This window comes from Convolutriloba macropyga, chromosome 3 (assembly GCF_964194025.1).
Source record: "Convolutriloba macropyga chromosome 3, txConMacr16.3, whole genome shotgun sequence".
Taxonomy (NCBI): Eukaryota; Metazoa; Xenacoelomorpha; order Acoela; family Convolutidae; genus Convolutriloba; species Convolutriloba macropyga.
This window is the reverse complement of record NC_134470.1, coordinates 13,827,445-13,846,861: the sequence shown is the minus strand read 5'-3', so window position 1 is coordinate 13,846,861 and position 19,417 is coordinate 13,827,445. Positions and strand designations below refer to the sequence as shown.

The 19,417-nt window shown below is 35.1% G+C and overlaps 2 protein-coding genes across 2 annotated transcripts in view; both read right to left on the bottom strand.

Moving 5' to 3' along the window:
• The window catches only part of LOC142336541 (uncharacterized), a 42,291-nt gene extending 29,692 nt beyond the window's left edge, over window positions 1–12,599 (bottom strand). Inside the window, exons 1-3 of the mRNA XM_075385449.1 lie at window positions 12,584–12,599; window positions 6,621–6,850; window positions 325–527 (exon numbers count right to left, since the gene is read on the bottom strand). Coding sequence (XP_075241564.1) covers window positions 325–527; window positions 6,621–6,793 — 376 coding nt within the window. The 5' untranslated portion in view covers window positions 6,794–6,850; window positions 12,584–12,599. The remainder of the gene's footprint in view (window positions 1–324; window positions 528–6,620; window positions 6,851–12,583) is intronic.
• The window catches only part of LOC142336879 (uncharacterized), a 34,622-nt gene continuing 27,711 nt past the window's right edge, over window positions 12,507–19,417 (bottom strand). Inside the window, exons 4-7 of the mRNA XM_075385842.1 lie at window positions 17,357–17,474; window positions 15,446–15,464; window positions 14,544–14,682; window positions 12,507–12,743 (exon numbers count right to left, since the gene is read on the bottom strand). Coding sequence (XP_075241957.1) covers window positions 12,699–12,743; window positions 14,544–14,682; window positions 15,446–15,464; window positions 17,357–17,474 — 321 coding nt within the window. The 3' untranslated portion in view covers window positions 12,507–12,698. The remainder of the gene's footprint in view (window positions 12,744–14,543; window positions 14,683–15,445; window positions 15,465–17,356; window positions 17,475–19,417) is intronic.

Below are 19,417 nucleotides of genomic sequence, written 5' to 3'. Positions count from 1 at the left end.
CAATGCATACAGCGCCAATCTTACATAATTTTGCGTTTTTTAGCGTTGACATCTAGGTCTGGGGTCGAATAGTGGTGAATTTTTTGACCGCATTCACCGCATTTACCGAAGTTCTTACATTAATTTGCCATAATAGTCTATGCAGTGAAATTTTGTAAGAAATGTGGTGAATTTCGTGGTGAATTTTTGTAAGAAATGCGGCGAAAACCGGTGAGTTATTTTTTTCACCGCATTCACCGCATTTCTTACAAAACCTCACCCAAAAACCTCGACCCGGGCTCAAGTCGAGGTCTAGACTAGGGAAGTACACTGAACACTACAAACCTGAAGTGAACTTGACCCATGGCAGCTTAGCGTAGAAGTAGTCGTGGTAGAGGATGATCCAGAGTATCTTCCCCTTGGCATTGTAACTGTACTCCCGGAATGCATAGTACATTGAATCCTTCACATTGCTCCAGTACATAGCCCTCGAATCCCAGTTGCCCTCTCTGGGCGAATATTGAGCACCCGCGTAAAACTCTTTCGGCCTTAAATAACGCACTTTTACAAAAAAAACTGGCTGTAATTTTTCATGATGTAAAGTAACGTCTTAATTGAAGCTAGAAGCTGTTATGTATCGCCACTTGTTCACTGCTGAATCTCAATGACTGGTGGTGCAGTGGATGAGAAGGTGGATCGTAATTTAGGGGTCGAAGGTTCGAATCCTGACAGTGACTGTCCTTTTTGTAACATTTTTAGAACGGCAAAAACTGGCGATTCTTACGTTTAAAACCGACGAAAACCGATCAAAATGATGAAAAAACATAAGGGCTTCGATCAGTTTTGGCAAAGTAAAACCGACGAAATCCGACAATTCTTATATTTGAATCAAACGAATTTCTCAACACGGGTATTACTCTTCAGGTAAAATTTACGCCGATTAGGAAAAAAGGGATCTTTTCAAAATTCGCCTTCCCTTTGTAACCTAGTAGATGGTGCCCCCTTCCAAAATATACTAAATGCTATAATAATACAAGATGAGATCAGATTGGTCAGTAAATTGCGCGAGTTAAAGTCTGTACAAAAATGTTATCCCATTTTGCAATAGTGGAAGCGATAGTTGAGAAGAGTAGAAAATTTTTAAAGATTTTGCTGCGACAGCTAAGAAACAGTTTTTTTCAGTGAACAATTCTAAGATTAATCGTTCAACGCCTCATCATAGCAGAGTTTTTTAGTAGAGTCCTGATGAGGCAAATTAATGATCTGTATCCTGTTCACCGTGAAGAACATATTTGTTCAAACAAACTCATTTAACCGTAACTTTTTGATGCAATAGAAGACTGCATTAGTTCAAAAAATGAAGCCAAAAGAGTCAGTTAAAAAGCAATTGTGTTTCTCGGGTCGATATTTCAGCGAGATATCAGCACACTTAATCCTCAATTTCTTACCATTGACTTTGATCTTATATTTGAAAATTGCTGAAATGCAAAAAAAAACTAATTAAAAATTACATCTTTTTGGCGCTTTTCAGCGCATTTCTTATAAAATTGATTTATAAAATAGAATATAATTAAAAGGAATGTTTTCAGGAATCAATGGAGCATTGGAAAAATGATGGCACCAAAACCGGAGAATGGGGTTCACGATTCAGTCGAGGCTGAAACGAAATTTTATCAAGGGTTGGTCTATCAATAGACATTAGATCGATCTGACGAAACAACTGCTTATTAAAATTATTAAACATAACCGACTAACGTCGGGCGAATTGCTCTCAAACGACCGGCGAGCGGTTGGCTCCGTCAGTTGGTAGGCTAACTTTAGCTTAATTAAAGGGGCCTAAGTGAGCGCAGCGGGGGGAGGAGTGCACGGGGGGCTGATGGGAGGTGGCAACAGTGGGGGCATTAGTGGGAGGAGTCAACTTCTGAGAACAGTCCTTCGCACCATAAATATAAGTCTTCAGAACAGATTCTTTGAATCGGATACTTGAAGACTGGTGAGCTGAAAGGCTCTAGGAGCACTTAATGCCCACTGGGTGCTACCTGTTTATCCCGTTTTTGAGGACGAAAAGTCAAATGGGTCAGACGAAAAGTTGCTAAAAAAAAGTCTAACAGGATTAATATAATTGCTAATGATTAATACAAAACCAATGAACCGCTGCTTAGCTTCTTGAAGCAAATGTCCTTAAACCAAACAGAGATTATTCTCTTTATCCCAAGCATAAGCTTTGAAAAAACATTAAATACCTTTAACAGTGAGTGAAATTTGAAGAACTGCTTGAGAGCAATTTAAAAAAAACGTTAAAAAACTACGTCTGTGAATGCAAAGAAGGTACATTAAAGAGACAGCTACCAAAAACTGCATTTAAGAATACACAAAAATATACATTGGACTTGAAACAATTCAATTATAAACAAAAAAGGAACTTCGAGTCGTCTTTTGCTCACTCAGCTATTCAAAACTGGATATGCTACCTTTCAAATAGTCTCTTTAATTTTGTTTTTGAGATATTTGTTGGCAGCCATTGTGAGTAATGAATTAATTGAGCAAAACTGATAAGACAAAAAAAAGTTCAGCAAGTTCTTTTGAGTAAAATAAATTTATTCTAGGATCTGCTATCAACAACAATCAAACTCAAAGTTAGCATGTAAAACATAGCCGGCAGATTGCCGGAAAATAGGTAGACGCTTGGGGCCTTCCATGAATTGAAACAACTAAAGAGATTAGATAGACAGATCGATCACCTTTAATAGACCACTAGCACTAGACTTTTTGGGTTAGCTTTGGACTGTCATTTTTATGAGACACATAAGCTCTAAGGAGAAACCCGCAATAGGGTTTTTCAAAATTATGATCTTTTCCGTTTGTGCCCTCTCAGCTTAGTGGGCGCATATTATTTGCACCCCTCAGATGCACGTGCAATAATTTTTACATAATGACTTACTATGTAATTGCACGTGCTCTGTAACTGGGGCGGGGGGGGGGGGCGCATAACGTACTGGGCGCACGAACGGAGAAGATCCCAAAATTATTATTCGAAATCAAAAACTCAAGATTCTAATGATCAAGAATTGGGGCATATATGTTTGGCACTACCTATATGCACACTATTGACTTTTAACAAGTAACTGTTCATAAAATTTAAAGTTCCATAAGTGAGTTCAGAAGTCATTTTTTTGATGGAGGTAAGTCATTGAAAAAGTCAATTCCAAGAAGTCAGGGTAAGACGAAACAAAAATCTGTTAGACGAAGTAAAAACAAATTAGGAGCGCTATAATAGCCGCCTGGAATTGAGGACGCGGCTATTAAACAAAAGAACAAAATGAAACCAAACTTTGATCATACACGTCAACCTATGCGGCAAAAAGTCAAAACAGTAATCTAAAAATGCCATAACGAAATATACAACATAATTAACTGATGAACACTCAGTTTGTTCTGAATTGGATTCTTGATCCAATTGATGGTTAACGTTCAGGTTAAATTCAAGGTTAACATGTAAAATTAATTAAAAACCAAAATTAAACCAAATTTGCTCAATAGACGTCAAATTATGCGGCAAAAAAATTAAAACCGAAATCTAATAATGCCATAACAAAATATGCAACATTATTAAATGCTAATCATTCAATTCTTTTTGAATTAGATTTTTGATCCAATTAATTGCGATTGAAAACAGTTAAAAAGCAATGGATCCATACGTATTTACTGTGAAAGATTTTCATTGTTCCAACTAAAGTTGTACAGCTAAAAATGTAAATGACAATTTCAGTTCTAAAATCAAAGCTATAATTATTTCAGAGTCAGCAACATTTTTTTGGAATTTCGATGATTTCAGCTTTAGCAAAAGAGTAACCCATTTTGTTGAAGCAAAAAATTTTTACATTAATCCAATCAAATCAAATTATGATGAAACAATACAAAATATTTATCACCAAATAAAAAACTTTCCTGAATTCCAGGTAGAAAAAATTGACGAGGGCAAAATTGGACATTTCGCGAATTTCAAGAAAAAATGGAAACAAGTGGTGTCAGAGCTACGTACACGTTAGCTCAAATTTTAAAATCTAACCGCTGTATAAAATCCGTTTCCGTGTGATATTTTATAATAACTGAAAATGTTGATTCCTTAACGCACCAAAAAATAAAAGGTAAATTAAATTAAATATCAATTGAAAAAAAAAACAAAATTTCTTTTCAAAATTTTTGGATGTAGTATGTGTCATATTTAATAACTTTTCTACAAAATGAATCCAAAAATCACTAATACGGCATTCGAAATTTGATGTGAGCTTTTTTAAATGAGAATAGGGCGCAGAACAAAAATAATAAAAAAACACAAAACTATAGTTTTTTCAATTAAAGAAAATGTGAACATTTTCTATGGAAACCTAAGCCAATACGATATTCTTCCTGGTTTTACTAGAAGCAGCTGGCAACTAACGATAATAACGCCAATAAAAAGTAGATTGGAAAAGTAAGAAATAAGATTCAAAATTAAAAAAAGAACGGTTTTTTTCTGATAAACAATTTCAAAGTCAACAAAAGCAACAAGTGCTGGCCTCAAAAATTATAAACGAATTCGATGAGGCCTTGGAATGCCAAGCAACGCTTTAAGTAATGTCATTTAGGTCATTTAGTGACGATAAAAGAACGACAAAACGGGCTCAAATAGAAATAAGCCAAACAGAACTTTATGATTTTGAAACAAAAAACCATTGAGATGCCGACTAACAGCTTTATATAAAATCACTTAAACTTCGGTATATATATATATATATATATATATATATATATAATGAGGTTTAATGATAAAAAGCATCAGATAGAAAAAACTCAGAAATTGACTAAACGATCACAAACAACTAATGACAAAAAAAGTAAAACAATGAAATATTTAGTAAAAACGTTATTAAGTTTCTCTTTTATGCCTCCTAACTGAGCCCTATAAATTGTTCTTCCACTAACAAGCTTAGTGTTCAGATTTCACCAAAGGCAGAACTCGAAGGCCTTTTTTACGAAAGCCTAATGTCAGTATTATTGAAACAATTTTTTTTTTCAAATAATAACACAGGTCCACACAGGCTTTTAAAAACAGTCAATTGGACTGTTCCTTGATAGAATGAATATGTATATTATGATTTTATATATATATATATATATATATATATATATATAATATGTATATTATGATTTTATATATATATATATATATATATATATATATATATATATATATATATATAATATGTATATTATGATTTTATATATATATATATATATATATATATATATATATATATAAGTAAAGTACAAGACAAGAATTACTTTAAAAAATCAGATATAAATTACAAAAACTCTTCAGATCAAAGCAATGAAAATCATTTGCTGTCCAACATTTGGTTCAACTGGAGTTGTAAACAATCAAGTGGAGACAAAATCAACTAACGCCGAAAGAATTGCTCTCAATCGACTAGTGTCAGATCAATTCTTTTGCAGCCTGCTTTAGTCGGGAGTGGGTAGTAAATAATTTCACAAAGAGGGGCTTCAAATGACGTCATTAGAGATTATATACCAATCTATGTGAGTGAGACAGAAGTTTAGATCAAACCAAACCAAAAATTCAAAGACGTAAAAGTTCCTCCAATCGAAAAAACGGTCAAGTAAAAACTTTGCGTAAACAAACACCAATACGTTTTAAAATAATTGCTTCAAACTTCGTTCGAGTGAATTAGAAAATTACCAAAAAACGTCGCACCAACTGTTCTCAATTAAATGGCGAGTGGTTGGCTTCGTCAGTAGTTGGCCATGATTACGGGAGGCTAGTTTTAGAATTTAAGGAGCGTTGTCGGGGGGAGGGGGGGGAGGGGAGGCGGTGCCAAGGGAGCACGGCGTGGGGTTGAACTAAGGATCAAACTCTTAGAACTGTCATCTGCAACATAGCTCTATGTGTCAAAAACAGTTTTGGTCAACCATATATTCGGAGTCTAGTAAAACGAACGTCTGTAAAAAAAACTTTTACGCCATTCGAGAATTAAAAAGTGAAAATGTTAAGAAGAGAAAAAAATTGCATTAAAATGACCGCAACATTGATATGATTGCCATAAATTTTTGAGAGCAATTATTTTGTATACGATTAAAATTACCAATTTCACTGCTTCGAATTGACCTCTCATTGATGTAATAATATAAAAAATTGTGAAAATTGCTTATGTAATTTTATTTCGTTCAATTGTAAAAAGAAGAATGAGACTAAATGGAACCTCAAGGAATTGGACATAATTACGTAAAATTGGTCAAAAATTACGCTATAAGTGAACAAAATTACGTTAAAATGGCGGAAGTTCACTTCTAATTTTAAACCTGGATAACTCTTCGAAGATGAGAATTTATGAAAACTTCTTTTCAGTTTACAATTCTACGTTCGTAGGGTTTTTTTAAGGACGCCCCTCATGTCTTTCAACGTTTCAGAAAAAGAACCCATATAGTTACCGCCCCTACCCGCAACTATCCCCCCCCCACCCGCCACTCATCCACGCGGGGTTCGAACAACAATTGATCGCCAAATTGGTTGCACCAATTTTACTTTAAAACTCGAAAACAAGTATTGAGCGTATATTCGTTGGACTTTTTCTGTAACATACTTGAATGGATTTCCTAGAGCGTAGGCATCCACGAATGACCTTCCATCGTCTGTGAAAGGATGATACTCCAATTTGGCATTTAACGTTTCCTGCAGGCTGCCTTGACCTCCGTATGCATCGACTGTTTTAGACCACCAGAATAACACAATAATCATTCTTAACAACAATTCCATATTGAGAGAATGGCTCTAAATCTTGAAGTCTTAGATTGCGTGTCAGCCTCACTTGACCTGTAAAATTATATTCCTGAACTTTTTTAAAGTTAAAATTCTAGAACTTTTTTATGACAACAAATTGAGTGTCTGAATTCTGAGCTTACCTGGAAGTCACTTCTACTCTCACATGAGTTTGTGGTTTAAGTCAGATATAAAAAAGCTCAAATACGAATATTGTGTGCTTGAATAATGTGCAATTATTTTCCCCTTCAAGTGTGTATAAAGCAAAAACGTGCAAAAGATTGTACTTGTGTTAGAGATGTAGAACCCTGTCTAAAGCTGCTTGGGTACTATAGCTCAACATGAGGCCCGTGAAAAGCTAAGTATATGTTAGAGTATTGTTCTGGGAAGCTTAAGACAATTAGAGCTCAAAGCCGAGGGCGCTAGCGCGCGAGGCTGGCCTCTAATCGCTAAAGGCTTTCCAGAACTATACCACTGTAACTTATTAAGACCTCAATTTTGCTATTCTAAACTCAAACAGAAATTTCAGTTAAAAATTATAGTAATCTTGCAATTCAGCATTTTTCGAAAGAATCCTTTTTCATCAACTCGTTTTCCATTTCTAGTTCTTAACTCTTTTCCTGCTTTGGAATTTTTGGTGTTTCATCCCCAATAATTGTTTTTCAATAATTAACGAGAATAGTTTGATAAAAATGTTGGAATAAAGGGACCGCAGAAGTTATCAGCGGGCACTGTTATGGCACTCTCAATGTTACTTTTTGTGGTTTTAAAGAAATATTGAACTATGAAATTATTTCTTTGTATTCAATCTATTATACACCTCAACAAAAATCATGTTTGACAAAGGTGTTTTTTTGTTCATTTTTTAGCTATCCCTTTTTTTCAGGTATCCTTTTTTCAGCTATCTCCTTTGATTCCTCTTTACAGCTTTCTCCTCTGATTCTTTTTTCAGCTATCCTTTTTGATTATCTTTGAAAAGTAAATTCTGTTTCTCTCGGAGAAATAATTGGGCGTGCAAAAAATTTTTCCAAGAAACGTGCTTTCAGACTTACATGAATTATTCCAAGAAATTTGATCCGTTGATTGCTCTTTTTCAAGTTTTTTATCAGCCTGATTTCAACGAGAATATGTCAAAAATGAACGCAAAATTGAGTAAGTTCAAAATCTAGTGTGGTATCAAAAGTGAAACGGTGAATAAAAAATGTGGGACGCATGAAAGTGATGAAATAGCGATTTTTTTCTCCGTCAGCTTCTAAAATACTGATCAGGCCTAACTTTATTGTTGAATTTTATGAACAGCGAAATTCATGTTTAAAGTTTATTTGTTACATATTTTGGGCTAACAAATGGTAACAGTAAAACATAGAAATATGACAATGCAGTCCAACCTGTGGACAATTTAAATCTTGATGCGATTCAGAGATTTTAACAAACGATAAAAAACTGTGGCTCGTTGCGATGAAAAAAAAACTGTTCCGTAATTTACTAATAAAAACAAAACGTGTAGCACATTGAAGTACTATGTTTTACCAGTCTTCTCTCCGCGCCACTTATGCATACAAAGAGTAAAGTGAGATGAGTGGCCACAAAATCAAACAAGCAAGTTTTACAGCAGCATGAGTAAAGGAAAACATTGGGATTGCGGCCAAAAATAAATAATGAAACTTGACTAACGGCTTTTATTGCCATTGAGAAGTTATCAAACTCCGGTGTGAAGCCGAAATGTTGAAAAAATTCTAGAAGACTATTAACAACCCAATGTGTGTTAAGGTTTCTATTAAACTTTTGTTGCGATTACAACAGCTGCATAATTTACTCCACACTTCATTTGATTAGACTTTCTTTTTTTGCACCCCTTTTTTCGCCACTCCTAATATACACATTGCAACAGTAGCGGAAAAAATGTGGAGAAAAATGCAGTTGAACATCAAACTTGTCTAGTAAAATATCAACCAAGTGGCCATGTTCATTCTTGCTGGACCACGTTTAAATCTATACCGCAACCTTTTATTAGAACTGCTTCTTTCCAGCTATTATGATTTACAACAGCTACGTACAAGATTTATCACCTCTCTAACAAAAAAATACATAGTTTTTATGGTTCAGTAATGACTGTGTTGTCCAATAAAAGGTTAACTCTGAAAAGAGTTCCGAAATTTTTAAAAAATGCCACAAAACTTGGTTATTTTAGCTAACAGTGAAAATCTCAATATTGAAAACTTGACAATTTGTGTGATTTAATTTTTTTTGTGTGTATTTGATTCCTAGTTTCTATTTCCGGTAAAATCAAAAGTGGATTTGATCTGTATGATCATTGACGATTGCACATTTTGAACATTTTTTGCAAATATATCAATTTCGACGGTGATCAGAATTAAAAGAGGTTCTCCAATACATATGACCAACAAGAAAATTGCCAATTCGCGTATCTTGTTTGATTTTTGGTTTCATTTTATTTCAGTGTTAAAGGAAAAACTCTATCAAACTATGTGTATTTTTCGGTCGTTAGTGGCCTTCAGTGTAGATATTAGTCAAGAATGAAATTAGAAACATATCCTTTTGTGTAGAAATTAGAAACAAGTCAACTTATATATCGATGGTGATATAAATCCAAATTTTTAAAGCAAATTAAAAGGGTTTATATAGATTCCCCAAAAAATCTGACCAACATGAAAATTATCACGTCAAGTATCTTGTTATAAAATAAATCTAACTAACTATGTGTATTTTTCAGTCGTTAGTGGCCTTAGTGTAGAAATTAGTCTAGAACTAATGTTTCTCGAATCAAGCTTTCAAAATCTAATCAAGAGCAAGAAGTCTTTCAGGAACAATTTGAAACTCCTATGATATGATAAGAAAAAAAGAATCTGAACACTTTTTTTACATATTATAAACTGCGTCAAAATTCTGTTTTTTTTAATTAATTCCAAATTGATTACTTTTTGATTGCTGACCTTTAATCAGGGTAGAAAAATGGAATCACATAAAGGCTGCAAAGCTGAGATGAAACTAGTTAACTGTACATTGGCGTATCTGGTGAGTGTGACTATTTGAAAACTTTTGTCAAGTTGGGCTGCATTGCGTCCTGTTTTTTTTCTGACCAAGTTTTGCCCTTGACTCTCTGAGCAGAAAATTTAAGATAAATCTTGTTCTTTTGTCATCTTAGAGCCTTGATGCCAGGGCACTTGTGTCCGGTTGAGGAGTGAAAAACACAAAAGGAATACGATTTATGTTTTAACTTGCTCGGAGGACCAACGGGGTAAAGTTTTTCAAACATTATTTTTTTAATTGAGTTAATGAGAACTCATAATTTAAGAAGTCTTTTTGGATGAATTGAAAACTGAGCTGAAATTGTCAGCAAAATTAACGCAGCAGTACAAAAAGTACTAAAATGAAATGCACAACAGAGCAAATTGATCTTCAGATATTTTGTAAAAATGAATCTGAAGTAGCACGTGATGTATAAAGACCTACAAACACTGAATCTTTTGAGGCATTAATTCAGCAAAAAATTTGGATCTATTCTGTTTCGCCCCCTCAGTGTTTTTTATGACCCCCAGTTACAAATTATATGTTGTTATATAGCACGTCACTATGTAAGAAAATAGCACCTGCGCCTGGGGGTCATAAAAAATTTATGCTCACTGATCTGGGGGGGGGGGGGACAGAATAGATCCAAAAATTTTTATCTTTACATCTATAGAAGCTCTATTACCCCAGCTCTTTGTCGATATAACGTACAGCACCCATTGCCATAATTATACAATAAAACGGGTTTAAACGTTGTGAGGGTGAGTTATAACGAGAACGTCTCAAAACTTAGCATAGCGGTTTTTTTCTTTGTTGAAAATACACTTAGAGAATCCAATGTAAAAACCTAATCAGGGGATAAAGATTGGAAAGAGACCATCTAAGGCCCATTTTTTTAAGAACAAAAAACAAAACATACCTTAAAAATTTTGGTAATTTTTTGACCCTACCTTTAGTTTTATAGTTTTGATATCATTGTTTTTTAAACCAAAATTTGCTCGAAAGAAGTAAATCAGTTCGAACATTGAGAGTAAGGTTAGAAATAGTTTAGCGCCGAGATTGGTATTGTAGTTTTATTGGTGGAGACACAATATGCACAAGACCCGAAAACCACATAACTGGTCGCAAAAATTTCTCCAGTTTTTGAACGAGGTGCTGGATTTTGAAGTATCATTACAAGTTTCATTTTGTAACTTTTTCATTTAAAAATTAGCCCGCCCCCAAGAGGTTAAGATATCGTTCTAACGTATTTAGAGAACCAAATGGTACAAATGTGTTCAATTTTATTTGAAATTGAAGTTAGGATTACAATTTTGCAGATTAATAAACATATACAGAAGTTGAAATTAATCAAATGTCTCTGTGTCCGACAGCGAAGCAGTCGATTATTAATAGTGGTTTGATTAAAGAGTCAAAAGTTTGATTTCTTACAAAGGGTCAAATTTTTGCTCTAAAATTAGCGTTCTAAATTTTGACACAAAGTTAAATGCAAAAAAAACTGACTTTTACTTCTTTCAAACTAAGTTCAGTCTTTCAAACTAAGCTCTCTGTCTCAAACTTTTAGTGAATAACGAAATTTTACCATGGGTTCTCTAATTAATTTTAGGGTCCGTCAGCATTCTGACCTTGTTCATCGAATTAATTTCGCTATATATCCTAGCCTTGTAGCACACGCAGAAAGCATCGTCGTTCAGTATTTTGGAAAATGTTTCTCTGCGATGCATACTAAAGTTGAACTCAAATTGGGGACAGATTCCAGGAGTTGGACTTTAGGAACTTTTTGTAACAGTTGTCCAAATGATAGGTGCATCACTTTTTCTGGTGTAAGCGCCTTTCCTGTACGGATTTGCAAAATGACATAAAATTTTGTTTCGTAGATTGAGAAAGGGCTTTATGAGACTCCATAACGGTTCAAAAAGTTTTTCAGGAGTTATTCGCGCAATTCATACAACGCGTTATCTTAGAACTTTGGAATAACTGTAAGAATTTGCAAAAATTCTTGATCATTCGAACAGAACAGGCATCATAACATCAATTTGAGGAGTTATTGAAATCAGTGTCCTAGCTATAGGTCCTATTTAAAACTGCAAAATTTGGGTCTGCAAAATGAACGTGAGCTGAGCTGTCCAAAATTTTATTTGATACAAGCTTGAAAAACTTTCATACAGTTTTGATAAGGCTCTAAGCAATATAAATCAAAGTTTTTCAAATTTTGCGTTATGTAAAAACCAAAAATCAAAATTTTGACTTATATAATGTATAATTTTAACTGATATTTCTACATTTGCAACTTTTTGACAAACAGTAAATTTGAAAAATTTCGATATATAGTTCATAATTTGACATTATGAATTACAATTTTAAACTTTCCACGCCGGCAGTGAAGGAAAAAATTGAACTAATTCTGCTCAAATCCTTCAAAAAAACAGCCTCACTTCTGTGAAAACACAGAGTAAAAATTAAGTCGAATGGGTAATTCATATTGTATCAGTTTTTATGATTCCAAAATTTTTTGATTTTTATTTAATTTAAAATCTCAGAGTAGCTGAGACAATCACAATTGGTCCCAGAAACTATAAATGTGCCCACAAAATAAATGTGCGCAGAAACTTTTAAATTTTTAAAAGCTCTGAAATGTCTCGTTTTCCTGATGTTTTCTTTGCCTCTTGCCTTTAGAGAGTTATATTTGAACATTTTTTTTATTTAAATTGTGGGCTAAATTTACAATTAAATACTCGTTTATCTGAAACTACACACCCATGATGTTAGAAACGCACACATAAGCAGAGTTCAGTTGCTTCCCGTAAAGAAGCAATCTCCAGCTTGAGAAATTTTTGTGTACAAGAAATGTTGTCATTTCTCTTCCAGTTTTCTATCTGGCTGTCTGTGCTCTTATGGCGCTGCCCACCTTTCGCACCTAAATAAAATCACTGATAAGTTGCAACCATACCAACGAAACATATTTCTTATAATTTGCAGTTGACCTAAAACCTTACAGAACGGAAGAATTGCCTATTTCAAACTTGAATGCACTTACCACCATAATACCAATAGCCACGAGTGTATTCTGTTTTTTATTCTGATTCCAAAAATATAATCGTTGCAAAATAAAACAGCCCTTATAAAAGACTTTTTTCCATTACTTCCGATTCATCACGGAAATTTTGTTATGTCATAATCATAAAAGTTGTGTACGTTGTATGCACCAGCTTATTTTAAAAGTGCATGTAAAAATCTCCCCCAGTCTGGCAATTGTTGGTTGACACCCTTAGGACAATCTTAAGCTTAGCAGTAAAAAATTGTATGGAGCTAACATCAAGACTACCTTGAAAGTCCGGCTAAACTTTCTTCATGGACTTTGAGTTATGTATGGATTATAGATTATGCCGAAGTTTAAAAGTGACAAACGGGATATAGTATTGCAGCACCGAAATGACAACTATTAATTAAATATCAGTTTGATAATTAATTATCAATTAATTATAATTATAAGACTCCACTGCAACACATCGGTAACCTGTGTGACATGAATTAATTGACCTCATAAGGTGGTTAATTTTTTGACAAGTGAATTTAATTGATCTGATTATCGGGGTAGGTATAATAAAAAATATACTTATATTACGAATTGATATTAAGTTTTGTTATAACACTAGAACAGCAAATAATTTTAATTATTTGTTGTTCTAGTGTTATCACAAAATTTTTTATCAATTCGTATCACAGATACCTTTTTGATTATACATACCCCGTTAATTAGATCTTATCTTTGGTTGAAGTTCCAACCCCAACAAAAAATTCGTTAGACCATTTCTTTTAAAACAAATGGCCTAAAGAATTGTTCGTTTCAGCGAACTAAACGGGAAATTTGCAATAATTTTTTGTGGAAGTTTTAATCTCCATTTCTGGGTTAATAGTTCCTTAATATGTAGGCTAACCCGATTTTATTACCCCACATTTTACCCCACATTTTACCCCACATTTTACCCCACATTACCCAATTAGTCCTGCTTTCTTTATCCAATAATCCTGATTATAATTGAATAACATCGTTTAGGATAGCCAGAGACTATATTGTTTCCTTATACGCTGTTACAACAGATAAATCAACGATTGCTTTAGATAATAATATGGGATTAAGTTCATGAGCAAGCATCTCCTTGAGTGTTTGTGCGGCACCTCCGGCGCCTTAATTTGTCGAACTTTCTGGGCTAGCAATGAAAAAGGGTTCAATTCCTTTGGGCCGAATCAAAATTCCTTTGGGCCTAAAACCTATACCTTGGTAATTCAAATCTAGATATAGCTATAGTGGCACATTGGTGGTTATGAAATACAGGCCAGCTTAAATTCATAGACAAGGTAATTAAATTATTTACAAAGTGTTTCAATAGTTATTTTTTATAAAAAAAAAAGTATCAGTTAAAGGTCAGAGGTTGGTCAGTCATAATGTCAAAACTACTTCTAAAATATTTTTAGACTAATAGGCATTCTTCTGATATTCTAATTCCAAACAATTTTGTATTCTGTTGGGCATATTCGGATCACAACATTTTTGTACAGGCAATAATCGACTTATATCTCATTATCTCTATAATTATAGAATTTGAAAATTGAGGTGATATAATTGTGGTATACCTATTGATTTGCATACTAAACCACAAATTATGTCCATAGGTTTTACCAATTTTCCTTAACTGTAACTTTAACGGCTGGTAACCTTTTTGGAGAGTTGTTTTCTCCTCTCTAGCCAGAACTGGATGCAGACATTGGAGGTGGTGAGGACAAAGCAGAGAGCCAGCAGAGACCCACTCACAATGCACACCAGGAATGCATACGACACCATCCAAGTCCTGTCCCTATAAACAATCAAACAACCAAGTAAACACCTGTCAATTAATGCTGAGAATAAGTTTTCATTCGTTTTCTGTTCCAGAGCTTTCTTCAGCTTTATTTACGTTTGTTTCTTAAGATTTTTGTGACACTCAAGTTTTCGAATGTGTCAGGTTTTTTGCCCATTCCATGCCTATCCCTCACTCCCCTTTTACTCCCAAGTTATCAAGTTATCCAAAAATATGCCAAAAAATAGCTGCGAAATGAAAATATTTTTTACCCAGAAACAAGAAAGGGATATAACTGAAAAGATATCATTTTTCCATATTTTTTGTTTAGCCTCCTCTCGAAAATAGAAACTTCTGCATAAAATACCATGTGTGAACTAATTAACGCTTGTTTTCACACTGTTAATAATTTGCGTACGGGAGAAAACTTTATACGAACTACTATGTAGTGGAATTATTCTTTAATATTTATAGATACAGCTATAAAATTGTAAATATTTCAATTATAAAGGGTCCGGTCATAATCAAGGGATTTTGTTCGAATTGTTTGTGTATTTTGATAGAGGCTGGTGATAAGTAAAACTTACAGTGATAGCAGGTTGGCGCATTATTACAATACAATTTCGTCAACTAAAGCAAAGCAAACAAATGCAGGAAATCTCAACGAAAAAAAAAACTGCAACCGGACATTCAGTGAAAAAAAGTTGACTCATTGTTCACTCATTCTCTTTGCCAAAACCAACTCACGCAGTAATTTCAAACAATCTGAAGATATACTTACACATTAGTCTCAGGAACACCTGAAATGAAATTCATATCATTAAAACAAAAAAAAGAAATCAATGAATAAATTTTTCTGAAGTATGTATATAAAACGATTTGTTGATAGAACTTATTTACACAATTGAAAAAATACTAAAGGCTTTTACAGGCTTTAAAGCCTAGTCGGGGGGTGCCGTTGAGAAAAAGTGTACTTTCCCTCAAGAAATTGAAAAGAAAAAGTAGAGTTATAGAGTTTTTAATCTTAACACATTCTAGTTAAGAACTGTTATGGAGGTTATCATAAACCATAACTTCTGTCTGTGTACTACAGTGACACAAAAAACTTCGAAATAAGATCAGCGATGTTGGCATTTCCTTGTAGATAATTTCAAAGGAACGTATGATTTTGTGTGTTTAGTTCTGATCTGCTGTACGTTTTTATAGTTTCAACATATTTAGAAACAAATTTGAGTATAAAATTGCGCAATTCGTATTACAATACATTTTGGATTAAACAAGTTACTAGGCTTAACTTTTTATTGGCCCTTTTTTGATACAGTTCTATAAATTCGAGATCATCAATAAATCTGCTAAAAAAATAACCTTTATGCTTTTCTTTTAGTTAAAGTTTTCAAGAGTTCAAAAAGATGCAGTTCTTTAGCTAAAAAATTCCGTGCTTGTCCCGTTCATTAAAAGTTGAGTGACATTTGCCATGGTTTCTCTCGAACAATTATTCGGTTGATTCACTTAATTTTTTTCAATCAGTTGAATGGTTGTCTTTTTTTGGTTCCTCAGATTAGTACTCCATATTGAAAAACAAATTGCACGTATGAATTGAAAACATATATAAGCAATTTGATGCTTAAATTGAACCCTAATCTGTGAAAGCAAACTGATGATTTCTGTCAACTTTATTATAACGGTTATTCCACGGTCTTTAAAGTTTAGATGACTGTCAAGTAGAACACCTAGACATCTGACTTCTGTAGCAGTTTAAATTGTGGTTCTGCAGCTCATTTTTAGAATAATAATTTTGTGTTAATTTGAGAGTCAATTTATTATCACTAAAAAATCGAGTTAACTTGTTTATATTATCCTGAATCTGACTATCACGAATGTTTTTTGAGATTCCAGAGCAGTATCATCCGCATATAGTGTAAAGATTAAGGAAATGCAATTTTTCCTGATATCATTGACATATATTTTAAATAGTAGCGGTCCCAACGCTGAGGCTTGGGGAACACCAAAAGCAAAGAAGTATCTGTTATTGCAAAATATGACAGCAAATTTTCACGAAAACGGTGTCTCCCACTCTGTCCTGGCTGAGGTCCCAGAACGAAATGATGCACCAGGGGAGAGTCATGTACGCAGTCTAGGAAAAAGGATGACAGCAGGAAAAATCTGACATTTGCAACTTTGAATGCACAAACGTCTGGCCTCTTTTGAGCACACGAAGAACGCACAAATATTTTCGAACGAACAAAATTCTGGGCATAGGTACTTTCCGTCTGATCATACCAACTATCAGTCTTGCTTCTCAGCTTGGGCAGTTAATAGAACACTTTAAGTGCAATAGAAATTTTAAACTATTTTTTAACTTTTATTTGAATTGTACCGCGCTCAATGACACAAAATAGATTGTTTCAATTAAGTTGAAACAAAAGTAAAAACAAAAAGAATCAAATTTGAAATTTTTTGCTCCAACGCGGTGGGTACACTTTTCAAAACATCTTAAGCTATCTGATGCTAAGTTTCAAGATCTCCCTCGTCGAGACTGGGATAATATTGTACTCGAAGATATTCTTTACAAGCTTGAAAGCTCATTCTAATCGTTCAAGGTCTTAGAGATTATCGTCGAGTCTCAACAAGGGATTTAAAGATATCCGTCTGTAACAGACTGGGGTCTTAAACATAAAATTTGCTGGCATACTTTGTAGGACCTCCAGTCGCAGGAACACTGGACACTGTCGCAGGATCTCATTGGTCACGTCCCAGACCACGAAGCGAGTCAGGTCCAGCACCGGCACTCCAACCTCCACCTCCGTACCCTGCGCCACAACACAACACAAATAATACTTCATACACATAATAATACACTATTACACATAATAAATATAATTTTCACCATGCTTTGCATTTTTTTCAGAGAAAAAGACCTATTATGCCCCCCGCCCTCTCCATTATTGAGCATATAACACTTCCAACCCACTCTCACATGCTAATTTTGAAGAAAAAAACAAGCTATAATATGAGAACATTTTATAATATGAGATAATTTGATATAGCCAGGTTATAAAAAAAACAAGGTGTCGTAAAAATTTACTCATATATCTCCTACATCATTTTTGCTAAATTAGTCGTTAGTTTGCTCCTTGTGAACCATCCATCCAGATAGGGCTCACGGGCAGTGCTGCCCTTATCCCGCCACATTTTGGTCCCGAATAAGACCTCTCCATTGCTTTCTGTTCTGGGCTGTTTCCTTGCACAGGTCGAACCATTCAGTCTCCCATTTCTTCGCTGACATTTTCGGTGGTTTGATATGCTTCTTTACTTCGTCACGAACGATTCTTCGCCAGGTCTTGCGTATGCCGCCTGGGGGTCTCTTCCAGTTATCGCCCTTTTCGAATTCGAGCGCTGCGTTTGGAATTTCGGACGGATTCATTCGGAGGACATGCCCTAGCCATCGCAAGCGTCTTGTTTGGATCGTCGTGGCAAGGGAATCACATTTTGCAATGGTGGTGATACTTTCAGCGGGGAGGTCCTGTCCTTTGTGGAGAATACGTCGAAGACATCGATTTTCGAAGGATTGCAAACTGTTTATATCAGAATTTTTTGCTGGCCAGCTCTCGCAACCATACAAGAGTACACTTCGTACGCATGCCTTGTAAATCTTCACTTTTACAAGCTGAGGGATGCTTCTCTGGTTCCAGATGTTCTTAAGGTTTTTGAAACTACCTGCAGCTTTGCCTATCCTGGCCTTGATTTCAGATGTTACGTTGCCGTCGAGCTGTATTTTACTTCCAAGATAGGTGAAGTCTTCAACACGTTCCAGTTCTTCGCCATAGACGTGGAATTTCTGATTGATGTCCTGGGAGCAGAATTTGGTTTTGCCGACGTTCAGGTAGAGGCCGACTGCCGCTGCATTTCTGGCTACGTTGTCGAGTAGCCTCTGGGCGTCGTTTCCATTATCATCCATTAAACAGATGTCGTCTGCAAAATCGAGGTCGGCAATTATCGTGTCATCCAGAGACACGCCTACGTTGTCATTGCGGAGGACTTCTTCCATTATCCAGTCGATTGCGAGGTTGAATAGGAAGGGGGCCAGGATCGAGCCTTGCCTGACACCGCTGAGGATACTGAATTGGCGGGACAGGGTGCCGTATACTCGGACTTGGCTGTAGGTCTCTGCGTATAGCATTCGTAGCACGTTGAGGAGTGTGTCTGGTAGTCCAAGGTTCTCACAGATACGCCAGATGCATTTTCGATCCACGCTGTCGAAGGCGGCTTTGAAGTCTATGAAAACTAGGTTTGTCAACCTTTTGAACTCCTCGCGTTGCTCGAGTATCTGACGTATAGCGAAAATTTGATCTCTGCAGCCTTTGTTCTTTTTGAAACCCGCTTGATTTGCGCGGCCTATATACGCTGGTTCGAGACGATTCTTTATTACTGCTTCAAGGATTTTGAAAGCAATGCTGAGAAGGGATATGCCCCTGTAATTAGCGCAATTCTTTTTGTCGCCTTTCTTGAAGAGGGGGACGATTACTGCGGTCTTCCAGTCCATTGGCATGGATACTGTTGCCCAAATGCATTGTAGGAGTTTGGTCAACTCCTGTGCGAGAGCAGTACCGCCATCCAAGAAGAATTCCGGCGGTATGTTGTCCGGCCCACCCGCTTTGCGTCTTTTGAGCTTGCTTATGGCTGTTTGCACTTCCATAAGCGAGGGCGGGTCAGTGCTCACTACGGAGAGAGGTTTATATTGATTCTCTGTAAT